General features: G+C 40.9%; 2 protein-coding genes across 5 annotated transcripts in view; one reads left to right on the top strand and one right to left on the bottom strand.

Annotated features, from left to right (window-relative positions):
• Positions 1–21,152, bottom strand: part of LOC111244142 (uncharacterized) — a 99,993-nt gene that overhangs the window by 76,900 nt on the left and 1,941 nt on the right. The window contains exon 1 of one of the 3 annotated variants that reach the window (XM_086981359.1): positions 2,622–2,992. The exons of 1 other annotated variant lie outside the window; for it this stretch is intronic. In XM_086981359.1, the coding sequence (XP_086837485.1) occupies positions 2,622–2,763 (142 nt within the window). In that variant the 5' untranslated portion in view covers positions 2,764–2,992. Of the gene's footprint in view, positions 1–2,621; positions 2,993–21,152 lie in introns of those variants that run through there. One more of the 3 variants, XM_086981355.1, reaches the window with a different exon arrangement.
• LOC147757341 (uncharacterized) lies at positions 12,763–20,564 on the top strand. Of its 2 annotated transcripts, XR_015322140.1 has the most exons (4): positions 12,763–13,201; positions 14,334–15,389; positions 17,214–17,350; positions 17,738–20,558. XR_015322140.1 is itself a non-coding variant. In XM_086981372.1 (3 exons), exons 1-2 carry the CDS (start codon positions 12,878–12,880, stop codon positions 15,351–15,353), a joined length of 1,344 nt encoding a protein of 447 aa, XP_086837498.1. In that variant the 5' UTR covers positions 12,763–12,877; the 3' UTR covers positions 15,354–15,389; positions 17,214–20,564. The 2 variants fall into 2 exon arrangements, 1 of the variants encoding a protein (XP_086837498.1); XM_086981372.1 differs by having other exon boundaries at positions 17,214–20,564.

Here is a 21,152-nt window from a genome sequence, read left to right as displayed (position 1 = left end):
GTTAGCTAACTGTTATCTAACCAAGTAGTGGAAATGCTATATACACTTCAATATGAATGCTTGTAATGAAATGTAAGTGTCACTTTACAATATATATATATATATATATGATTGAGTTACAATTTCTCGTACTTCAGTGCCGACACGCAGGATGTGGTTTCGTTAGTCACCTTTTGCTCGCAAGGAAAATGCACTGACATCGACCTAATTGCCCTTTTTTTGTTTCTGCTTCAGGACGAATGTTGGAAGTAGAAGTATTGGAAGTTTGGAGCGAACCCCCTGCCGTCGTACGCCCGGCTCATACCTTAACACTTGAAACATGTCTTGGAGACTCATCTAACGAAGCTGTCAGGTTATCAGGATAAGAAAAAATGCATGGAATTGAGAAGCTAGTGCAGGTAAAACCAGACAAAAGCTTACCTTCTTATAGTCATCGCCTAATAGCTTTTCGTAGTCTTTTAAATGCATGATACTTTTAGGAAAAAGGATTAGCTGTGCTTTTTAACTGATTTGTTTGTTTGTTCGGCTGCTTAAATCCAGAGCAGACAGCTTCGGCTTGACCCCTAAGACTCAGGTTACTCTGCTGAGGGAAACAGGTGCGAAGACCCTAGAAGAGCTGAAGAGGCCTATGAACAGCTGGACAGCAGCAACATGTTGGTCTGTGTGAAGACGCCCTGGAAAACTACAAACGGATTCCTACCGATAACAACATTTATTCGGCCGCAGCAGCACAGCTGTCACGAGCACTAGCCCGCCACAGTGGCGGTCATAGTAACCACGCGAAAAGAAAGAAAAAGAAGACAGGTCTGGTTAGTTTTCAACTCCAGAATGGAAAAATCCGGGAGCCGCCAGTTCCTGTTCGGCCAGTTTGATGCCGTTATATATTAGCGTGGCTGATGGTAATAATAAAACCGCAGCAGATGCAATGCAAGCCTGCCACATGGCTATCGTGGTGTGCGTTACATTTTAAATGGCAGATGCACGAAGCGCATAACAAGATCAAGCGTTTTTTTCCGGTTATTCTTTAGGTTAGAATCACTTGATTGGAACATATAGTACAATCCAAGCTTACTGGTATATTAAGCACAAATTAAACTCCGGTTGTTGGTGTCGTTGGGTTAGAAGTTGCTTTATTGAGCCAGCTCCTGATCAGGCTTTTCCGCGACGACCCAGTGGTAACGTGTTTGTCTACTAGGCCTATTCCTAAACTTTGTAGTAGTAGTCACTCTTCCTAGGCTGTGGACTCGGATCGAAGCCGGATGTAGCAACGCTTCCTTTTGACCACGAAAGAGCCAGTCGTCCGAAACAGCTGCCGTACCAAGGCAGTACCGGGAGTAATATAAAACTCGAAACGTTCATTTAGCTCATAGTGCGACGCCGTTGTTTAGCCCGTTCGATAAAGGTGGAGATTTTACACGAATACCTATTAGAGTGAAAACCGACTTGGAGAAGCAAAGCGGCGGAATTCAGTAGCGTGATTAATATGTACAGCATTATCTTTTGGTCTAACGATCAGTGCCAATCTACTATAAAAGTGTGCATTCAACGCTGATTTGAGCATAGGTACGTGTATAATATAAGTCTATATTTATCGTTTCGTGTCAACACAACAGTGTAGCCGTGCGTGTACAATAAAGTCTATTGTAGTAGCAATAAGCCGAACCGATGTGTGGTCGAGCCACACATACCTTGCGGTAGACATCTGAAGCACTTTTTTTCATCTAAGGGATCATTTTGGTAGGTGAGTGATACGATTCATGAACGTTGATGTAGTCGCACCGTAGCATTACCGAGTAGTATCCATTGTCAAGTTTAACCGCTAAGAGGATGCATGAAATTGAATGTCGTATGACCGAAGTAACAACTGCATCGGACCAGCAAGAAGTGTCGTTTCCTTCATTGCTACACTATGTAATCTCTTACCAACGTTTCTGTGTTCTTTCCAATAATAACATAGTATAACGATCTACGCCCATAACGTCATGTGACTGATCAAGGCATTGATGATAATTGCTTTTCTCTCTTCTGCTTTATCGCAGGCCCGACTATTGAAGAAGGACTCTTATCGATAGTAGTCAATGATCTAACGGCCGCTGCATTTAACTACAATAATTTGAGATGTGAGATAACCTGCTTATATTGTTAATTATAAGAACAGTAGTAATTAAATATTTGCGATGAGCAAGTTATCACATCATTTACATTAAACACCTATATTAGGCCGTCTACTATTATCTTTGGCTTTCTATTTTTTTTTGAGGGATTCGGTTCGAGCGCATTGCCGGTGAAGGATCCACTGCACGACGGGTGGACGTCGCCGTGTACATTGCATACAAATGTTAGACAGTAAATAGTTGCGCCCCAAATCGGTTGTGATACCTATGGGAACACTGGGTGTTTGTCGTTAGCATTGTGAGATATTCATATGAAACAGCGGCCGAGGTGTACAATACCAGTATGCGTGGTTATATTAATTATAAAAGAACTCACTAATAGTCGTAGCGGTAACCGTAATAGGGTTGTTGAATATCTGAATAGTGCCGGCATCATTCATGAGACAGAATTTCACAAAGCACAAGAATCGATCTTTCATTCACGTTCTACTATATATGCATACATACATCTGGTGCATCGGTGGTCTGCTATAAAAGCTGTCCTGGTCTTTATTTTATGCAAAAACAGGCACAGGACATCGCAAGTGAGGACGGTCACAACAAACAACATCTGTGGTAGTTTGATCAAATCACGTCTGTCTGTAAACATTAAAAGTCTATGTAAGCCGCATGTCGAAGAGGGACAACAAACACAATTAGCTTTGTGCTGGGCACCAGCCGTCCTACTAAAACTTAGTAGCGGATTGTGACATAAAATTGAGGGTACTTTTAATAGTAATGTGCACGTTATGTAGAATTATCTGGAACAAATTTCGTTCGCATAAGCTTTGCTGCCATCTGTACTGTTATTACGGTTACTGCGGCTGATACTGTTACGCTACCGAACGTGGACTAACGCCGTTGCCGCTGTCAAGTAATAAATTTCCACGCGGCGCTGAAATTAGTTAGGGAAGCGACTATGTCGGCAAATCGTCTCTGCAAACAACAAACGTACCACAAAAGTACCACCAAATGGTTCATGCGTGCTAGCTCCAAACCATACTTAAATACATCGTAACGGATTCCCTGTATAGATACGCTTATCATATGAAGAATGAGCGCATTACACAGCTCCAATTGCTATCCTAGTACAGCTCAGCATAAACGACGGTATTATCACAGCACCAACAGAGACAGGCTACGCAGTAATGCCCTCAGCAGTGTGTGATCTTGGATAAAGGTTTTGCTTACTTTTGTCTCGTTCATCGATGTTTATTGAACCAGAATTGATCACAATGGCTCTGATCGGATGTTACTTGACTGACTAGCGATTGAACTTATGATAATTTCTCGCTCATTCACTCACTGAGTGAGTCGCTGACCATTCGTGGATCTGAAAGCTGGTGTATAGTAAACATTGGTTAGTGCCTTCCTAAACCGCCTAGAAGGGAATACAAAACCACGTTGGATGACCAGACCGTGTAAAACTGGCACCAAATAAAAGTAACGTAAGCAATGAGAGTTACGTTATTTTTTTTACAGCCCTAGGGGCAGATAGGCATAAGTTATAGCATTTTGAGATAAACATCAACGACGTAGTATGATGTTTGTTTAAGGGTCGTCAAGATGATGGCGCTAAATCAGTGGCAAAAATACTCTCTGTGTAATACTGTAAACGATTACAATTTTATATAGTCGCTATAGTGTGCCGAAGGAGGGATGGTGGCTTGCAAGCTGGTACAAACAAGTGCTGGCTAATAGAGAAATACATAACCGAATAGGGCATCGAGTCAATTAAAGTGAGGTTACCAAAATATGAAAGCAAGGGCATCTGAATGAATGATTGGCATCGTCTTCAAGCTAGTACTTCAACTGCTACTATTGGCGCTGTTAGGGGAACTACATAAAGGGGAAAAAGTAGACAATTTGAGAGTGCACGAACTTTAGAGCTAAAATCCCGCTGTATGCTATCTATAAAAGAATCTACACCAATCGTTATGCTCATTATCATTTAGAAATAATCGGCACTAAACAGTGACTCCTACACAAGATGAATCGACGTACGCAATATATGGTATAGTAGTTCCGGTACGTACCGTATAGGTTATACGCAGATAGAACTATAACAAATATGTGGAGAGAAAAGTGATCATGATCAAACTTGAATCGGAGCTTTGGTAACATTATTACTTGTCACGTCAAATCATCGCCAACATTTTGAGGCTTAATAGTAGAGGCTTAATAGACAGGGAAACAGAATATACTACCTTAAAAAGCCCTCGATGAAGGCTACCCGCTTTCGTAACGTATTATTACTTAACAAGTATTCAATCGAAATATTTCACTTGAATATTGAATCACTGTTAATTAATAAACTCAGCCATCTTATTTACGTCTCCATAAAGCAATATCTTTTGTTTGGCAAGGCGTATTGGATATCAATCGACGACAGTACAGCTGGCCACTATCATATGCATGCCGAAATAGCATGTTATACAGCTGTTCGTGTGGCCTCTAAGCGCTGAAAAAACGCACTTCGTACAAACGGCCGATGCTACCATTAGTGTCCTGTTATTCCTTGACCTACCCCAGCTGTTCCCATCATTAACATAACCCTGCTCAACCCATTTTCAATCACATATGTATATATATATCTGTATATATATATATATATATATATATAGGATTTGGTCTATTCAACCGTTTCGGAAACGAGATTCTGGACTACGAAGTTCTGTTTCTATTTACAATGGTATTATAGTTGATGAGACATCCGTAACGCCTTAGAACTGTGCGAACGGTGATGAAAATTTACAGTTTCCCAGTTTTATTCGGGAGAAAGGCTGAAAGCCAATTTGGCATCTATCTCTTCATCACAAGAACCACAAACAAGCCAGTTGCTTCTTTAAAGCGATCAGATGGATCAATTTCGCGTGGTCACCGTCACCCGTTTATGCAATGTGTATATATTTCGTTCTTCTGACGCTGAAAGTTCGAATCAGTCGGCATCGGCTTTATAATAGGTGTATACTTGTATGTATTGGTGGACAGGGAGGAGAACGAACATAGAATAGAATCAAAGCTCAGTTCAGTGTGATTTTACTAAATCGACGAAACGTAGGCTCAGCTTTGCGATCACCTATATATGTAGGTACTTTACCACGATAATATGTTCTTTATCGTACCAGTAGATGAGAAACCGTTTTATCAATTCTTGCGAACAAAATTATTAACAGGCTAAAGCCACACAAGGCGTTTAACTTTAACTTGTATTGCTGTTAACTTTAAATTAGCTCCAAATGGAGAAACATAGACTAGTTCGCCTTTTGTGCTGCATGAGTTCAACGTGGACACATCGTCGAATAATTACTATATTGAGGATGCTAAAAAAGGTCAGAATTAGTACTTTTGGTGAAACTATAATTTATAAGCTCTAAAACATTATGTATGAATGTATACGCTCGCTCTGAGTGATGCGAGACAAACCCAGTACATAATCGACTACAAACGAATGCAGCATATTTGGCAATTTAAGGGCTTAGACCAGTACCTGCACCCTACCAAAAATCTGGTCGGCTATGCTTCGGAATGACTGAAACCTACTGGAAATAAAGCCTACTATCTGTTGTATTCTAGAAAATAAGGAGGTGTACGTTCCGAAATCGACCGTACCCAATAAGCGCCTACGAAAAATGTATTGACCGCTCTAAAAGCTGCAAAAATCTCAATCTTGATGGTGTCTAAGGCTTAAAATACACTTCTTACGACAGAAGCAATAGTTAAATGTCGCGTAGACTTGAAAACGTATCTCACTTTTTCTAAAACAAAAAAAAGAGTACCTTTTTATTAAAATAAAAGCACGCAAACACGTTGCTTTTACGTTGACGTGCAGTCAGCTAAAAGCGAGCTATCACACCAAGTGACTACCTTACCTTGACTTATTTACACAATCGCGTCATATGAGAGATTTAGTATGAATGAATGTTACTAAAATAACAACGTATCTGCTTTGCTCCAAATAAAGGTCTCTCTGCCGATCGAGCAGATAAAGGCCAACGAAGTTTTCAGCAAAAGTAATGGCATGGACTGTCGAAATCCACTTTCGGCCAGTTGTTTTTAGGTACGACTGCTTTCACCAACGTCATACCTTTATACACTTTGTCCTCGCTTCTTTTCACCTGTTTGCCCTGTTGCGGTTAAGACGGCGGCGGTGAAAGCGTCAGCCGCACTTATGTCCCCTGGGGCGCAGTTTGCCCATCTCTATTTCGTCGTTTCATATACATGCACACAATGTACACATACGAAGCATTTTGTAAATATCTATTTAACAAGCGTTAGCTGGCGATGGCCAACGCGTGTGACCGCCGTTAGAGGGAATTGAACAGTAGCGGAGTTCGGTGGCACTTGCCGCGTACTCGTACCCGTGTGTACGTTCGCGATTGGTCGTCTTGGCCGAATAAGCACACTGGTACCAGCACGAGGCATAAAAGATTTGTCACAGCATTTGGTGGTAGACCACACAACAGAGCGCACTAGTGTGAAGTTTAGCTGTTCGTGTGGCTGTCTGAGGACGTCGAGGTAACTCAACAAGCGAGTCAGCAATACATGTGTGGGTGCACCAGCATCAGGTAAGGTAGCTGGGGGAATCGTTTTGTTTTTCGAAGAAGAAGAAGAAGGGGGTTCAGATATAAATCTACAATATACAACTTAGTGGTTGTATATGCGTGTTACTGTGCGCGATGCCATTTTTTTGATCATTTCATTTCTATAATGTCTGGCAACATGACTATGACGAGTCGTCATTGAAACGTTACGTGAACGTCACACATACATCAAATATAAGCATACGGCGTAACAGTACGTTTTTATGTTTAATGGATGAAACATTGCATTTTATAAAGGACGGTAGATATCGCTGTGTAAATGTTACTTAACAGAGCATTTCGTTTCTCTCATTAGGAGAGAATATAGAAAATGAAAAGAAAGAACCATAGTACGACAAGTATTAACAAATTAATCTAGACCATCCATATATATATTTCCATTAGGCTTTTATTAATGCACAAATGCGCAGTGCAGGCTGTCTGGAAAAACAACGGGAGAACATCGATCTCAGTGTCTTCATTCATTCGCTTGGTACTGCATATATAAGCCGTCAATTCAAGGAGAAAAAATGTCAGATTAATATTAGGAGGTTCTAAATAAGAATGAATGGACACAAAGTACGCCTTTTTATCGAAACTCGAATTATCAAAGTAAAATCTTAGTCAGCAGGTCCTTTATAAATAGCGGCAATGAAATACAAGTTCACGATTTACTTATTCTTTTTCATGAAATTGAAGCACCTTTACCGAAACAGTATTTTTAGCTAGGAAGTAGGCGCACAGATGATCGAAAGAAAAAAACAGAAATAGTCGCTAATATTATAAGCGCAAAAATTTTAGCAAATAACGCTTCAATCATTACCTGTCATATACCAACTGGGCGTTTATAGATGTTGAACCACAAAGGACTACTTTACGAATGCCTATTATTATTATATTGATTTGGACAAACCCATTGTTTTGCTCGCTGATTCTCATTTCTTATCAAGCCCGATAATATTTCGTTTTTGTTACGCCCGTTGCCGTGTGTACCGGTGCCGAAAGCATCTATTTACAACCAGTAAGCCTATTGATTCCATTGCAAATGACAAAGTTTACCTGATGGTATTATAAACGGCTGGCGGTTTGCAGTTTTCTATATCTTTCTGTCCAACTGTTCAATACGAAACCTGCCCTTAATTCTGAGCTATTAGAACGAACGTCAAGTATGATTCATATTCTATCATCGGCTTTTCTACGATACAAACACCTGGAGTGTATTTGTGACTATGAATATTGGATCCTTACGCCAACGAACCGGCAAGAGCAGCAAGCAGAATGCAAATGTACGATAGGGTTACAATATGACCGGCCAGTGATGCTACAATATGGAGATATAAGCCCAATCTAATGATTTAAATTATTTAATTCACTTCGTCGTATGTTCTTCTGACCCTTTGCTCACGCCTTATCTAATAGTTTGACCTTAGGCGTTCCGAAAAAAAAAAAAAATCAATATAATGTATTTTGCCATCAATGAGACAAATCAATATCTATCTGAAACAGTTAATATCTGTCTTGATGCGATCTATATTCTTTGTTTGGGTTTATTGATTCACACAGACAAAATATGGTTTTTGTCGTATTGTTCGTAGATATGGTCCATGAGGTGGACTGTTTTGTTGTACTGCAATGGCAGTACAACGAAATGCATATCATTCAATATCTGGATAGAACGACCATCGATTAATCTGTTAGACATTTACGAAGTCTGTTATGTAGCGATATATCGAAACTTTATATCCTCTGGGTACATCTAGAATGTTACGGAACTGTTTTGTTCCTAGGATACGCCTTCCGTAGATCGCTAATCAACTCATAGGGGTAGGACTTTCATGATTTCAACATCGCAGATGTAATTAATAATAAAACCCGTGACAGAAAAATCACCATCTGTTGAGCGTAACTTTACTGACACTCATATGATAAAATATATCTTGAAGTTCTTACTGCTGGTACCATTTGCCCCACTTTTCACCTGTCCCGAAAGAGCGTCACCACTCATTACGACCTCGATTGATCCCATTTCTCTTTCCCTCTTTTATTTTCTAACAGTTCTTTGTTTATCTTAGAGCAACTTTTAGGCCCATTATATGATTGTGATAGAACTCGCATCGACAGCTCGAGCAACATTGTCAACTTATATTTCTCGCGCTTTTTTTTCGACAATAAAATTGTCTTTAATAGCGCTGTTGATGTCAGGCCATAGACCCGAATGGCCAGCGTTTTCCTAATGTAATCGTTTAATCTTTGTTGCGGTTTCATCTGCCTATTCTGGTATAGCCACATCGACAACTGCGGTAAATATACGACTTCAACGTCTCTCACATAAACGGCGACCAGTATTGTCTACCCCTGTTGCGATGCCCCTTCCTATGGCCGAACTGCATAAATGTAAAGCGTACACAACTGTACACCGCAGTTCTATCATACAGAGCGAGCCAGGCACTACGTTACCAGACTGTAGCACCTATTGCTGCTCCAGTTAAACGTAGTTTGCATGCTATAAGTATAATAAGGGTTAGTTTATATTGTATCCATAGATAGTTTTTCTGCTGTTTAGTGCTTTGGAGTATTATTCACTGATGATTATGTTCTACTATAGTGGATCGTCCCACGGCCCATTTGCAATGCTTTAAAGAGGCGCCTCCTTGATCTTCGGGGCAGTGGAGTAGATTCAGGTCCGCGCGACCACTGGTTAGATCTCGCCCGAAGAAACGTCAATACGTCACTGACGTATGAAGCTAAGGAGGCAGGATAGACGTGTGAAATCTCGTAGCAGTGTCCTGTTATTGGTTGGCGATAAATATCACGAGCAAATTTACGGAGAAGGTGCGGGCAAGGGAAGACTGAAAAAGAAGATTGGAAAAAAAAAGAACATTATCCTAATAAGAGGCGGATGACTGTCGCTCGCATCAAACCGAATACTGTGGTCTCGGACGCGGATGGCCGTAGCGGTGCGCTCTAGTATATCAACGTCTAATATTTCGAGTGACTGGGATCAGGCGGAAGGTATACGTTATATCGGGTAATAGGCGGCTGGCCCAACTCGATAATGAATATCGTTCAACTGTTGGTGGAAAAATGTACCTCTCGTTGGCGAGTATTGCATCCGTCCAGTAATCATGTATCTTATAGGGTAGTTTCTTATCCACGGAAGAATGATATCGAAAGCAGCTGTCGAGCAGTAGCCAGCGAAGTGAAAGAAATAATGACTACGGATAAATCGAAGTAATTCGTTACGTTATGTGGGTGGTAAAAGTCATAAATAGTCAAAATATAGATATCGCACTATCAGCAATTTCGGTATCCGGATCGTGTTTGCTTGTGTAAATGGAGTGAAAATTTGTTTTTCGATGATAGCGCCAGAAGGACCTAACGAATGAAGCACTAGGTAGAACGCTCCATGTGTCTAATAGTAGTGGAAATAAGACGTAAGGATTGCTATATTTGATGGGCCAATGGAAAAGTTTCCCAGCTGAGGAACGTAGATAAATTCTGAAGCCACAGTTATAGCCTTATTTATCAGAGGAACCGCTGGTCACTTCAGTGAAAATATGGAGTACATTGTTTCGTGTGGGCGGCTGGTTCACTTGAATATGGGGTTTGATGGATAATGGGTAATTCCTGCATGTTGTCTTCGAGCTGTGTGTGACGTTTAATGTCACTAAATTATTAATAAAGTAAAGAAATGTTCTGTGCGATCTAGGAGCATCATTATGTTTATTAAACATAGTTTGTCCTCTGGGCATTTTGGTGGCCGATCAGGGCTGGCCCATACATTAACAAAAAAATACACCAGCGCGGTTTTGGCCTCTCCATTTAAGATTAGCATACACGCAAGTAACAGAGTTGCTGTTCTATCTATGGCGAATATCATGGACTATGCAGTGAAAATGCATTGAAAAAAAATTTGAGGTCCCGTCTACAGATAACGGAAAAGGGGGAACCACCACAAAAACTGAGACTAAAGAACGTCACTGCATTTATATATGTGAGATAAATCGAGGTGTCTTTGTCGTTTCTACAAGGGGTAAATGAAAATCATTGACTCGTAGACCATTGCCATGGATGTTTTTAGTTAGATTCCTGCTCGTTGCTTTTCTTTTCTCAGAAACATTTTACTCGAAAAGATCTTCCGAAGATGATTCGATAAGCCAAACCATAGTTTACACATAGCTCGCCATCTATGTTACAGGGTTTTCGAATGATGAAAGACAGTCAAATAATCAAATGGCTAGTGGATTTCAACCTGCCATTGCTGTCGTCTTCATAAAGTCTCAAGTCATGAAACTCACAGCGCATATGTTAACATTGTGAAGCGTCGTAGACTAGCTGCAGTCATAATGAGGTTAACACTATAATCGTATCTGCATTATTTATCTGTAGCAGTACTACCCTTAGCCGCCGTTATGTCGAGCTAGATCGTATCGTATCTTACGTCAAATCCTCCAACCACAGGTACCTTATCAGGCAAGAACATCCAGTAGCATAATAGGGCATGAACGAGCCTCTTGCCACTGGCTGTCTTCATTTCGTTTTCGCTGTTAGGCAACGTAAATGCTAGGCAAATATGTTTCGACGCACATCTATACGAGGGCAACATACAGAGCAACAATATGTCCGGTTGTGTATGAGCATTCGCATTTGAAAACGTGTGTGAGAACGTACATAGATGATAGGCCGTGGCTCAAAGCCCCAGTCTTAGACCGTTATCTAAATAACTCGCTAACTTCCTTCATGTTGATCATTTAGTTTCTTGGTCACTTCTCGATCTGGGATATTGTCGCTGCTGTGTTTATGCCGGCACCTAGTGCCGCTATATTTTGAATGGGGATCGTTCTGTTTTGTAGAAGAGCGCTAAATGCCAAGCATCAGCCATGGGGCACTAGTAATTCGTGCCGGCATGAACATAGATGCTGACCGAATTGTGTCATCGCTATCAAAATCGCTATTTCTACTGCTACGAGCACCGTGGCCTACTGCCGACTACAACATCAACAAAATAAGTAAAATATCAACACTACCAACTGCTAACAACGACAGTGGAGATAAAGACAGAAGCTGCCGCAGCGACGGCAGCAAAGAAGCGCGTAACCCGTATTCAATATGTTCAGGTATGCTCACGCAGAGTTTGCCGAAGCTTCGGGAGCCGATAGTTATAAATCGCATGTATATGAGTGCATGTCTCCGGATAAATTGGGTGTCTACGTGTGCATATGTTGCGATGTTGATGTTTTGTTGTCCTTTTTCTAACCATTTCCACTAGAGGCCTACCCGTTCGTCGGCGTTCTCCCGCCCCCCCCCCTAGCCAGGTGGTCCTTAATGGATAGAGCATGGATTTTTGAATAGGTTAAATGACATTATAGCTTCGACTGTAACAAAGCACCGCGATGCAACAGGAATAACCGAAGCAGTGATTGAACGATAAATATAAGCGAGTGATCGAAAATGTCTCCCAGGCAGATTGGTCGAGCTGCTGGGGTATGCATCGTGGTTAGCATCAGGAGCAATAAACAAACGGCACCTATTTTGCTATTATATATTTACAGGGCTACAACTAGTACTGAGCCTGTTGCTTTCATTATTATTGTTGTTGTGGTTTTCGCTATTGCTATCACTGTTGTCGTTATTAGTACCGTTTTAGTTAGTTTTGCTTGTGGATGTCGAGGGTATAGGCATGAATTGAAATACATCTGAACGCCATGAACGGGTGTTGATACAGCGGACATCAGCACCTGCGATGACGACAATAACCTTCTGGTTTTCCGTAATAAGACGTCATCGACCACTGACGACTAACTCATGAAACGTTTATGAGACATAAAAACAAAATGGCGCATTACACATTTGGTTGCGTACAAATGACCGTACGTCGGGCAATCGGACCGTCAAATCGGCACGAACATTTCCATTCCCCCCGCTTTCCCTGGCACTTTCTCTTCTGGACGTAACCGACACTACTATCCGCTGCTATGCCGACTATGAGTACTGCCATTGACTGTTATGATGACGATATTTTTGCCCAGGTTAGGGTAGATAATGGATTTGCTACACCTGGTAATGATGGTGACTATTATGCATACGATGGTTAGGCTAAAGTCGACAGTACTGACGGTATCGTTGACTTTAGCCTGGTGAATGACACCCACCGGTCGCTTCACTGAGACGTCGTCATTGATCGCCAACGGCATTCTGGCGAAACATCCTGCCTACCGAAACTACCGACGAATTGCGAGAAGGAACTTTATATACAAATATATATATATATATATATATTTATTTATACATATATGGCGCCTCCGAAAGCCACCAGACTCAGACCACTGGCGCAGTCATCGTTTGCAAACCGTGGACGCATCTCGTGAAAAAGACGAGCGAAGTGAATGTACTCAATCGCCGGCAAATAAAACGCGCCAAGACAAAACACTGGTCAAGCCAGACAATAACAAGATGTTCAGTAAGGTGTGTGTTCCAGCTTGAGTAGCCTACCTAGACATCCTTTGAATTGTATAGGTCAACAGAATATTGCATGTTGTCTGCCATGACAAGGATTATGTGTGACGTTTCATCGACCTATGTGTTCAGCAGAACCTGGTAGGACTTTGTGTAGGGCAACGTCAGTTTCTAAGTATGGTCGCGCGATATCGGATACGCTCGACTAAAACATTTTTCGGATAGGGTTGAACGAGATAAATCGTCCTAATGCCTAATATGGACGACGGCTACCCATTGCTCATCTCGACGTCAAATACATTCTGCGCGTATATATGGGTTACTTCGATAAGGAAATAACAAGCTTTGATAATATGTTTGCTTTCGATTGTGCAATAAATAGGCTCTAAATTAGAAACTACAAAAAAATATTTTTTGTAGAGTTTTTATCTTGAGAAGTGAATTAATTGGTCCAAAATATCCGAGCTGACCAAATTATTTCGGTAATGTCACTTATCAGTAGTGTTTTTTTTTTTTTTTTGTTTTTTTTTTGGTGAAGTGTATATGTTCATTTAACGTGTTCTTTTTCAAAGGCAGTCTGCCAAAACGATGCGACTATTTCCTAGGTACGTCAGGGATGAAAAATGCGTTGGCCTTACACTTGTAATCACTTGTATCACATAAAAGAGTAATTATTTCAGTGACAGTTTCACCAGAAACGCAGTTACAACAACTAACAAACGTAGCAGAGGATCAACTGTGCGTAAAAATCGTGTTTCAAATAATTGCTTCAAATAGGAGGACTCAGTTTGTCGTATCGTAACTATTAAACAATGAAATTTTAATGGGAATGTAAATTTTTGAAAAATTAAAGCGTATTAAGTAAAAACCTTTGAGTGGATAAGAAAGCAGCTCCCTATCCTCCAGCCCTACGGTGTTTCTGATTTTTTTGTGACGTCTAAATTTTTAACTAAAACACGTTAATTCCCATCTTTTTTGTTGGCCTGAAGCAACTTAAAACTAATTAGTCTGACAAATTTAATACTGTTTCCCTCTTATTTGTTTTATTTTAAATCACCGCATATCTATAATAACCTTAGCACATTGAACCAGTCATAATAATCGTCAGCTGTAATCGAGCCTAGAAAAACTAAATTTTCAGGTGATTGTGATATCGTGCACGGTTGCAACTGTTTTGGGTTCGATTTATCATGGGAACGAAGTCGGTCACCATAAGTTAGTTCCCAATAAGCCGACTCAGCACACCGAATCATTAACCGTTAAAAGCGCGACCATCATAAAAGGCCATCATCATCCGACTGCTGTCCATGAGAGAGCTCATTATGACCATGAGCATGGAGACCACGACAACCATGAAGACCACAACTGTTACCAACGTTATCAGTTCGGTTACAAAATCCTTGACAAGTATGGTAACAAACAGGCCCGTGAAGAGGAGGCCGATGAATACAACAGTCGCAAAGGCTATTATTCGTTCATTGATCACAATGGGCTCCAACGTAAGGTCGAATACGTTGCTGACAAACATGGATTCCGCGCCACCGTCATAACGAATGAACCAGGCACCGCTAAACAGCACTCCGCTAATGTGAACATGCTTGCTCGCCCCCTTAAAATAGCCCATAAGGCGACAGGTCACACGATTGGCCAGGCTGCACATGGCGAACACTATCGCATCCACACTGAACTTGATCCTCGTGGACACGCTGACGCTCTAGTGCAGGCTACTGAACCACACCTGAAAAAGGCTGTGGTCGTTGCTTCCGTTGCTGTGTCCAAGGAGCCAGTAATTTCAGCGCCCATCGCACCACCGGGACCAGTGGGCGTTGTTAAAACTACTGCGTATGCTCAACCCCTGTCTGTAATCTCTCTACCTAAACTAACATCAAATTCGCGAGGTCATACCTATGAAAGCCGTCAACCTCTAGGTTATGCACAGCATTACGCGCTTGCTCACATACCTCACGGGCCCGTAGATCACGCTCATGGCTATGCGCTTGTCCCTACCAAGCAAGTCCCTTCTTCTGGATATCTTGCTGTCGTAGAACACATGTCGCGCGGCCTTGAGCCTCGGGCTTCGTTCGTTCGTCCTATTGCGTATGCGGTTCCGTACAGTGTCCGAATGGCGCTTGTTACGGGCAAACACCCTGGAAAACGCTAGACAGGCTAAACGGACCCTTAAATTTGAGATTCGACAGTAAGTAACAAATCGTTTCGACATCCTTGCTGTTGATGACAGGGCTGGTCTACTCTGTTAACTGAGGGGTCTTTAGTCTGCCCAGTCTGTATATATTTCTCCTTAGCCCTTCTCGTACAATTCTGTATATATGTCCAATGCGAGTTGATCTGTGACCCATTGTTTAGTACGACGTAATGCAGAAACCCCACAAAAAAAACGAAACGATATTATAAAATGTTTCAAAAAGTGACGAATAAAATATTCTGTTATGCATATCAAGTATAGAAACCTTTCAATATGTGTAATGCGAGTTGCTATTCCCGTACAATACGCGCCAAACAAAATAGCCTCTATTTGAAATTCAGGAAGAACGCTCCTATCGTCTATAAAATTGAGTCAAGGATTATTTGTTTTTTCTCTGCTTGCGCACTAACTCAAAGAAAGGCAGTTTATGTATAAGGTACGTCAGACTGTCGAACCTGACGACAGTGGTAGCTAATCGATTCGAATCAAAAGGCTGGAAATTTGAGTTATTACTGCCGCGTTAATATCATTGTGTTACACGTTGGACGCTAAGGGTTCTCATCCGACGTGCGAAGAGCATCAGCGCTTTGCCCGGGGATTTGTCTTGCCATCTCCATTAATAGCCCGAGACACTCAGCTATAGAGCCGTGGTCAGGTGGATTATATTACTGCTAAGCTACCGGTTTGGCAGGTGGTTTTGTTGAGGTGAAGTTACGCTTCGTAGCTTTCGTGATCCATGTCCCGTGTCCTGGATGATCATTTTTGCATTCCTGCTTACATCAGTGTATCTCTGGTCTTCTGAACTCACCAGATTTAATCGTAGTTGTCGCACCGGACCATCACAACCTCCATTAATGGGTCCATTGAGTAGTGGTGTTCGCTGTATATAGGCACTATACCGATACGAACACCGAACCACTATACGACAGTCAAAAGGTGTCACCGACTGTGTCACGCCTAGTAATATTGTCTACCATCTGTTGCTTCACTGAATCCTAGACTGCTAGGCTAAATATGATCATTTACTAGCTTTATTCCTTAATAGTATAACAGCCCTTTATAATACACGTTATTCAATTGAATCCTATGCACACCAGCTTGGACATTTATACACGCATGGATCTTCAATGAATAAACGATACCTTTCGTTACTCGAGCTTTTTTCTCACCTAATTACTCACTAAGGCTCACCTAATTACTTTTCTAGTTAGATAATCTACCAATCGAGGAATATAACGAGGGATATGTGGGTGGGTCATGCACTTCGATGTAAATGTAACCCCAGTTAACTTCCATTAATTTCACTACACGTAATTTCAACAAAAACTAAGTTTTTTGAATCATCTGGCACCGGAAAAGCTCGGACCGTGTTCGCTGGTCCATTATACGATGATTCGATGCGTTCTTCATATTACGATTAAAATATTCTGTTTAATTAGCTCATTGGTTAGGGACTCAATACATCGATGTCAGCCAATGCACCTACGAGCAGTTGGACTTGGCTCGTCTCAGCAGACGAAAAAAGATGTTTTGCTGTACTCAATAGACAGTTTCAGACCCAGACCCACCCACACACAGACACACCCATACACACACACACCCATACACACACACACCCATACACACACACACCACACACACAAACACACACACACACACATACGCCCATATTAAATATATCTTTGTTGAAGATCGGAGCATAGCAAATGAGAGCTCTACATAATGCGCGGTCGACACGTAAACCCAGATCAGCAATGTATAAAGCTATCAACTCATATACGACGAGCAGCGATACGACATGGTGCTAACGTTTTCCAGGTCATTGTCTGCCCTCTTCCGGCAATTTACACCTGATCGATTGAAACAGAATGATCGTGTTCTTCAGTTGCTTGCTAGCAGGATCCTGTGCATCTAAGATGACCTGACCATTATCACGTCGGTGCAATGACGTATCAGTAAGTATGAGCCGCTGTTCATAACTTAATAGTGAGCGATTATTTATCTTTTACTACTGTTTAACTATTTAGCTGGTGAATATTATACGACGACAGCATACTTATTTGTCGTTCCGATAATTACTTGACTTGACCATTTTCGTTCTCTCTGCAATGTTTCTGTCTATTTATCATTAAATAAATTGTGCTAATGGTAATTAAATCGTCTCTGTATCCAAGTAGTGTCACCTACTTACACCTAAAGAAACCTTGCAATGTCGCAGTACAACCCGCCTGCATGTGCGTGCAGCAACGCACGTCCCGTTCATCAATCGCACTATTTCACCAGTCGTAGTAGGAACAGTCCGACCATTGGTCTAATGAAATAAGCCTTTTTTTTTATTTTAGATTCGATGTTGTCGACCTGTAATCACAAATACACGCTTACAATGGCCTTCTGCAGCAAATGATTTTTAACGTGAAGCACCTTCACCTGTTACAAATTCCATCTAGCTTTTCTGGCATGGTATTTCTGACTGATTACATTTCTCGAGTTTTGGTGAATGAACGGTATCTGTCGATGTCCTTCGGCCATCATCAAAGGTCCAAGCCCAAAGCACCCTGATCAGCCTTAGCGATTGATCGGAGCTATCACTCCCGGAGAAGCTAAAAGGACCAAGTCTATACGGTATGTACAAAGGTGAAGCTGCCATCGGACGGAGGGCGCTGCGTTCGTTTGTATCTTAACGGCCTTATTAGCCCCTCTGTCATTTGTGAGAGCTAGACCTCCAAAAGTACACACACACAGATGTAGAGATGCTGATCCAACCCTAATTAGTAAACTACTGGCTTCAGCTGGATAATTAATGGCAACCCAACATCTCTCCAAATCCTTTCATTCACCCACGAAATCAGGTCGCTAAAACCTTGATCAATTACTTATAGTTTCGTGTGACCAACTTCCTTTGGGCCATTCTGCTTGCCCACGTTTAGGGACATATGCATGCACATACACATTGAGCGGAACACGATATCGCCAACAGTCGTTGAACTCATGTGGGCGCAACTCAAGTGTAGCTCGGAAAAAGGTTCTGTCATAGATTCGCAATTAACTTTGTAACAATTGACGTAAACTCAGCTTGGAACAAGGCCGTTAAGTCGGGATGGAGAACCCAGGCAGACTCGCAAGATCTCACGAATATCCGCACTTCTCAACAGACCTTACAAAAAGACCTTACGAAATTAGGTAATGCGCGTTGAATTGCTGATCCTTAAAAAATGAATTTTAGGTCTCTGGTTTATTTGCATGAAGACAATCACTATATTTTTTTCTTATTCATGAACTAGGATTCACGCGGGGTGCAGGTTACACCATGAGGCGCACGAACATCACTACGTTAAAATATTATCAATATATGATAAAAATATTAACAACCCAGTGGATCATGTATTCAAGCGAGAGGTTCAGTTCGACCGATTTATATATTCCATATAATGCCATAAAATATTTTGCAGACGTAGATTCACATAATTGAAGCCTGAGCGAAAGAAGACAGCTTAATGCTTATTCGTATCCAAAAAAAGGCAAGTAGATACTGATTGTCAAAATGAAATATGTCGACGATTGTACCCTGATGAGGACGTAATGCGAATTACTCAGAGTCGCGCTCATTAACGTTTCTAAATAGTGCAGACTTCCTTAGTTTGAGTGACTCATTGGAGTTGATTGATAAATAGTTTTATCTATTTAGTCACGCCTGTTGTATAGGATAGATAGTTATGTAATGTTACTGCGTGACAACTGTACCCGTTTACGATACGTTTATTTGATAGAAAGCTTTCATCTTGTTTGTATGGTTGTAAGATATTGCTCTTTTGACCAGAAGACGTAGGAGCTGTACATCAAGAGTTACATGAATTGATGCTTTTGGAATAACAGCTTTTAATGATAATTTCCAACAGCTTTGTCCTGTTATGTCGGTGCCGTTGTCATATCAAAACTTTTTTTACTTGTGTTTACTTGCTTGTGGCAAAGCTAAACTTAAGCCAGTCCTTTTTCTAGTTTTGTATCGTCCTAGCCTGAAGGTCTAATTTCTATGGATGAATTTGAGAAATCAGAAGTTTCATACTAAAAGCTAAATTTGTATGCTAATAAATATACCATTATGGCTAGAAATCTAATCTAAGACACTGGCAAAAGAAAAACACTTTAGATGCTTTGTATAGGATCGTAACAGTCACAGTTATTGAGCCATGATACTGAAGTGGTAATTGCATTCGAAGAATTGATAGCTGCAGGCCAGTTTATTTGCCTACTTTAACCCTTCTGCCGTCATCTAGATGTATTTATAGATGCAATAAAGAAATGAGAGGACCACTTAAACATTATTTAATATAGCTTGGAATAAATTTCACATATTTTTGGCTTCCGTCGAGCCTGGTGTGGTGGGACGTTATGCAACGAATGCGAAACCTCTCTGAGTGGCGACTCTGACAGCGCGAGAGAAAATCACGGTCGAAAGGACGGCCGCGGCAAACGCTCAGCCACTAATGGGTAGCAGTTAAGCATCATCTCGCTAGTATTTTGTTGAAAAAAATCAAAGAGTCATTAGAAACACAGACGAAAAGCTCTCAGGTTATGCCAGAGCTACCCTTCTCATACAACATGTACATTAGATCTGCTTCATTCAGGCTATCCTTCATCTACGAGAGGCCCTTAGCGAATAGCGGTTGACAGATTGAGAAACGGCAGATCGAGATCAGTAACCCTCTCATACTTGAAGCGGTCGGAAGAGGGGGCCTATAAAATGCCAAATAAATACGAGAACCGCACCGCGATGAATTTCTATTTCCATGTATATAAGCTACATAATTAATTGTTTTGAATACTTTTTTTTTTCTCTAAATAACTCACGACTAAAAATAACATCCTGCAAGTTCTTTTCTAAGTGCTTAGTCTGTGTTGACAAATTCAACTTACTGATTTTCGTTATCGCTTGATCAGCGTCCGCGCAGGCAACGCGTTGAACTCGTCGGATGTATTTTAGAAACCGAACAAGATATCATCAATAACAGTTATGACATAGACAATATCTCTTCAAAATAATTATATTACTATTATAGAATAATAATTATAAACTATGCTATGGTCTGTCTGATTTTTCCCAGCTGACGATAAACTAACCTATAATAAAAGAGGATTGGATGGAATTATTGATATCTTTGATTCGTATACATCTTACATCGTGTACAAGGCTGTCGATTTTTAATTTGCGCTGTCGCAATTTTACCTGTAACATTAACTTACAATTTTCTTTTTGTAGCTATTTCGTCTTCTGAGAAACCTGGGAACATATATATATATATATATATATATATATATATATATATATATATATATATATATATATTAATACGGTTGAGATCGAATAGCTGACAATATACAATCGTTGAATCGTATCGCTCGCTCATAGCAAACGATATGTGCCCTTTGGATAGGGTAGCTTAATTACCTTCATCGATCTGAAATGATTAGCTGATGTCCAAAACAAGTGAACTATTATGCACACTTCACCCTAGACAGAAACGAAAATAATACATGTGGCTATTGAGATTCGAACCCTTCCTTCGACTTCGTGTGTCATCGAGTGATAAGCCAGTTTTGATTTGTTCTATGAATTTTTATTGAATTATATTTGGCACGAATCAAGCCCTGGCAGCGTGACTGTTCCTTCAATAAAATTGCAGATGGGGTATGTTTTTGAACGTATTAAAGCTAATACTTTGCGCAGCGTCCTCCCTAAACAGAAAACTAATGACATAG

The sequence above is a fragment of the Varroa destructor genome, unplaced genomic scaffold, assembly GCF_002443255.2.
Source record: "Varroa destructor unplaced genomic scaffold, Vdes_3.0 BEIS01000002.1, whole genome shotgun sequence".
Classification (NCBI taxonomy): domain Eukaryota; kingdom Metazoa; phylum Arthropoda; class Arachnida; order Mesostigmata; family Varroidae; genus Varroa; species Varroa destructor.
This window is presented reverse-complemented; position numbering and strand designations above follow the sequence as displayed.

Excerpts from the sequence above, each read along its gene's own strand:
- LOC147757341 (XM_086981372.1), top strand. The coding sequence starts at position 12,878 with ATGACACCCACCGGTCGCTTCACTGAGACGTCGTCATTGATCGCCAAC. Across the intron at positions 13,202-14,333 it reads ATAACAAGATGTTCAGTAAG|GTGATTGTGATATCGTGCAC; the intron begins GTGTGTGTTCCA and ends CTAAATTTTCAG.